Source organism: Drosophila eugracilis, unplaced genomic scaffold (assembly GCF_018153835.1).
Source record: "Drosophila eugracilis isolate 14026-0451.02 unplaced genomic scaffold, ASM1815383v1 contig_908, whole genome shotgun sequence".
Lineage (NCBI taxonomy): Eukaryota > Metazoa > Arthropoda > Insecta > Diptera > Drosophilidae > Drosophila > Drosophila eugracilis.
Window position 1 is genome coordinate 1 of NW_024573821.1, and position 4543 is coordinate 4543.

At 46.7% G+C, this 4543-nt stretch overlaps 1 protein-coding gene across 1 annotated transcript; it reads left to right on the forward strand.

Moving 5' to 3' along the window:
- Positions 1-3074: 3074 nt before the first annotated feature.
- Positions 3075-4329, forward strand: LOC121530542 (activity-regulated cytoskeleton associated protein 1-like). The gene is made up of 2 exons (XM_041819768.1): positions 3075-3599; positions 4147-4329. The coding sequence occupies exons 1-2, from the start codon at positions 3075-3077 to the stop codon at positions 4327-4329; spliced, it is 708 nt and encodes a 235-aa protein (XP_041675702.1).
- The last annotated feature ends 214 nt before the right edge of the window (positions 4330-4543 follow it).

A 4543-nucleotide genomic window follows, 5' to 3' on the forward strand; every position in this document is an offset into this window, starting at 1 on the left:
AAGAAGACAATGTCGTGTGATTTCTCGTGTCTTTATCCGGCCCCACCCACTCCTACGCCCACCAAGCTTATTATGATGTCTCTGTACCTATAAGTGGTAGAAAGCTCGACAGAAGGTTTTCGGAAATTGTAGAAAAGATGATATCTCAGTATCTATAAGTGATAGAAAGTTGGGATTAAGCATGTTGGTTTATATAATGCCCCAAATTCGAATGGTTTTTATTCCATCTAGCCACGCCCACCCTAACGCCCACAAAACCCGAAAAACCAAACAGGCAAATATCTCGGGAGCTAGAAGAGCTAGAAAGTTAGGCTTAAGAATACTTTTCTTGGAGATGCCACTGCAACTTGCCACGAGTTTTCATCCGGCCATGCCTACTCAAACGCTCACAACGTTTTTCTTCCATCAATCTACGCCCATCCTTAAGCCCACAAAACCCGGAAAACCCGGAAAAAAAACATGCAAAAATCTAGGCACCTAGAAGCGCTAGAAAGTTAAGCATAAGAATACTTTTTTAGAGATGCCACTACAACTTGCCGAGAGTTTTCATCCGGCCATGCCTACTCAAACGCTTACAAATCACGAAGAACTAAAATCACTGAAATCTCGGGAACCATTAGAGCTAAAAAGTTGAAATAAGCTATGTATAATTTTGGCATGCCAGCGCATCTTCTGGTGGTACCATTATCCGGCCTCGAAAGAAGGTCTTCGCATTTTGTAGAAAAGATGATGTCTCAGTAACTATAAGTGGTAGAAAGTTGGGATTAAGCATGTCGGTTTTTATGATGCCCCAAATTCGAATGGTTTTTTTCCATCTAGCCACGCCCACCCTAACGCCCACAAAACCCGGAAAACCCGGAAAAAAACATGCAAAAATCTAGGCACCTAGAAGCGCTAGAAAGTTAAGCATAAGAATACTTTTTTAGAGATGCCACTACAACTTGCCGAGAGTTTTCATCCGGCCATGCCTACTCAAACGCTCACAAATCACGAAGAACTTAAATCGCTGAAATCTTAGGAACCATTAGAGCTAGAAAGTTGAAATAAACTATGTATTATCTTGGGATGCCAGCGCATCTTATGGTGGTACCATTATCCGGCCTCGAAAGAAGGTCTTCGCATTTTGTAGAAAAGATGATGTCTCAGTAACTATAAGTGGTAGAAAGTTGGGATAAAGCATGTCGGTTTTTATGATGCCCCAAATTTGAATGGTTTTTCTTCCATCTAGCCACGCCCACCCTAACGCCCACAAAACCCGGAAAACCCGGAAAGCCAAACATGCAAAAATCTCGGGACATAGAAGCGCTAGAAAGTTAGGCTTAAGAATACTTTTTTGGAGATGCTCTGCAACTTGCCACGAGGTTTCATTCAGCCATGCCTACTCAAACGCTCACAAATCACGAAAAATTAAAATCGCTGAAATCTCGGGAACCATTAGAGCTAAAAAGTTGAAATTAGCTATGTATAATCTTGGTATGCCAGCGCATCCTATGGTGGTACCATTATCCGGCCTCGAAAGAAGGTATTCGCATTTTGTTGAAAAGATGATTTCTCAGTAACTATAAGTGGTAGAATGTTGGGATTAAGCATGTCGGTTTTTATGATGCCCCAAATGCGAATGGTTTTTCTTCCATCTAGCCACGCCCACCCTAACGCCCACAAAACCCGGAAAACCCGGAAATATAACATGCAAAAATCTAGGCACCTAGAAGCGCTAGAAGGTGAAGCATAAGAATACTTTTTTTAGAGATGCCACTACAACTTGCCGAGAGTTTTCATCCGGCCATGCCTACTCAAACGCTTACATATCACGAAGAACTAAAATCGCTGATATCTCAGGAACTTTTAGAGCAAGGAAGTTGAAATTTACTATTTATAATCTTGGGATGCCAGCGTATCTTGTAGTGGTAAAATTATCCGGCTCCACCCACTCCTACGCCCACCAAGCTCTAAAGAAGGTTTTCGCATTTTGTAGAAAAGCTTATGACGCCCAAGGAGGCGCATAAAAATGGATAGTTAATAAGATTAGGGAATAAAGGATAGCGTTAGGGGAAATCATGAAGTCAATAGTTATAGGTTGTTTTGTAGTTGTAAGAAGAAACCTGAAGTACCAGATTTTTTACGATTATTAGTTAAGAATAAAACATAATTTTGAATTAGAATGCGCGGGCGCGCCATGGTAACAACGGACGGTCACACTGCCGGGCCAAACAAACGGGCACACCCCACGAAGGGATTTCCGGGAACGGGCACACTGATTTCAGCCACGGGGTATATAAGAAGGACCGGTTTCTTGGAAGAGTCATTTTGGCGGTGAATATCGCTCAGGTAAGATCAGCCCTCTCTCGCAGTTGGGCATCCTGACCAGCATTAGACACTTTTGGTCGGATTTAGCGTAGGGCTAAATCTATTACATTCGACATCGGTCATACCGAGGGAGCACTGCCATCGGCCGCTCGCCCACAGCAGATCCACTGGATCACTGCCGGCACTCTCGCAACAGCCGCCAGCCAGGGCTTTGCATTTCTCAAGCGTCAGACCCCAAGGGACTCGCGTCATCTCTCGCAAGAGTCCCACAGGGGCTTTGCATCTCTTACGCGTCAGACCCAAAGGGCTCCCCCACGGCACACCTCGGAGCATCGGAAGCCCGCCCACAGCGAAGACCAGCCGATCCCTGTTAATCAACAGGGATATGAAATAAACAACTAAAATCTGTTCTATCCTTAACAAAACAAGCTTTGTCATACTCTGGGTGGAATCTTCTTTTCAGCAACCACGCCTGACTTTAAACTAAATGTTCAAACGAACTGGTGGTATCCGGTGAACTGTCCCAGCCACCCCAAAGCAGGACCGTTACATGGCGCCGAACAGATTGAAGTGGTTGCAGGAAGAAGGACACTAAGAGAGTAATGTCGAGCTGGGTATACCAAGCTACGAAAGCAGAGCTGGTAGAATAGGCGAGTAAGTTCGGCGTAGACCCAAGCGGAGGATCAAGGGAAATAATACCGGGTAGAGGAGTCCAGGTCGAGCCGGGAAGCAAAAAGATGGCCACGAAAGCGGAAGCACGGAACACGATGACAGGACACGGAGACAGGATGAAAGTGGAAACCCCAGACAGAGTGCGAAGTTCGGGAATACGGTACCATGGCACATCCAACCCACTGGAGTTTCTAGGCAAAATGGAGGAATGGGCCAAAGGATGTGGCATAAACAAGAATGCATTGGTACAAGCGATGCCATTTATCCTAGAAGGCGCCGCAGAGGACTGGTGGAATACGGCGCCGAGTCGGGTGAGGACATGGGAGGAGCTGAGGAGGAAACTTCGAGAGTACTTCCTACCGCCAAGGTATCAGAAGCAATTGGATGTACAAATCGGACAACTACGACAAAAGGAGGGAGAACCAACACGAACATACGCGATGGAGCTGAGAAAGCTGTTGAGATTCCCCGACTACTCGGAGGAGGAAAAGATGGATAGGATCTACAAGAACTGTCGGAGTAAGATAAAGCTGTATGAACGAAGATCAGGCTTTTCGTCTCTAACGGAGTTCCTAACACTGGCAGAAGAAGTGGAGGAAGTTGAGGCGGCAGAAAGACAGGTACAACCGGAAGAAATCGGCCAGAAATCTGTATGAGATGTGGAGGAACAGGACATGCCACGAGAGCATGCGGAAATCCGCCTAGGCTATTCTGTTGGGTATGCGGAAGGAACGAGAAGAGAACAACGGAGTGTTGTAGAGCCCGGTCGGGATAACGCAGGAGACTTGAACAGGAGTCGCTGGCAGCTTAAGACCAAACACAAGGACCCGCGGGAGGAGAGTCAATAAGCTACGATGGATTTCAGGTGATGCTAGAGGTAAAAATCGAAACAAGGAGGGCGAAGGGAATAGTAGACACCGGGGCGTCAAGAAGCGTAATCGACAGGAAATCTTAAGGAAGCAGGGTAGGTGGAACGAGGCGGGGGAGGAAATAACCCTGGCAAACGGGACAAGACAGAAGGTCGTGGGGAACTTCACCGCGTTCGTTCGGGTCGGGAGCGAGCGATTCGAGCTAAGTTTCTTAATCGTGGACCACGTAACAGGAGGAACGCTGCTGGGGATGGACTTATTGGCAAGAATAGGAACTAAAATACGATGCGGCCACCAGGAAATAGCCATCAGAGAGCCTCAGGAGGATCTAAGACGGAAACAACAGGAAGAAGTTGTGGTAAAAACGGAGCCATCCGACAAGGAGATCCAGACTTACTACGGCACCGGCAACATTCCAGTGAGCCCTGGATACCATCATAGGGCCAGAAATGGAGCCGTTCGCGTTCGCATATCTGGATGACATCGTGGTAATTGAAAGGAATAAACGGGAGCACCTGGAGAAGCTCCAGGAGGTATTCAGGAGGCTCCAAGAGGCAAACTTAAAAATGCCATTTCTTCCAAAAAGAGCTGACATATCTGGAATACATCGTGACCGATCAAGGGATACGGACGGACCCGGACAAGGTAGCAGCCATAAGGGAGTTACCGACGCCAAGCACAACAAAGGAGGTCCA

Coding starts and splice junctions, on each gene's coding strand:
- LOC121530542 (XM_041819768.1), top strand. CDS start 3,075: ATGACAGGACACGGAGACAGGATGAAAGTGGAAACCCCAGACAGAGTG. Junction 3,600..4,146: donor TTGAGGCGGCAGAAAGACAG/GTACAACCGGAA, acceptor TGCGGCCACCAG/GAAATAGCCATCAGAGAGCC.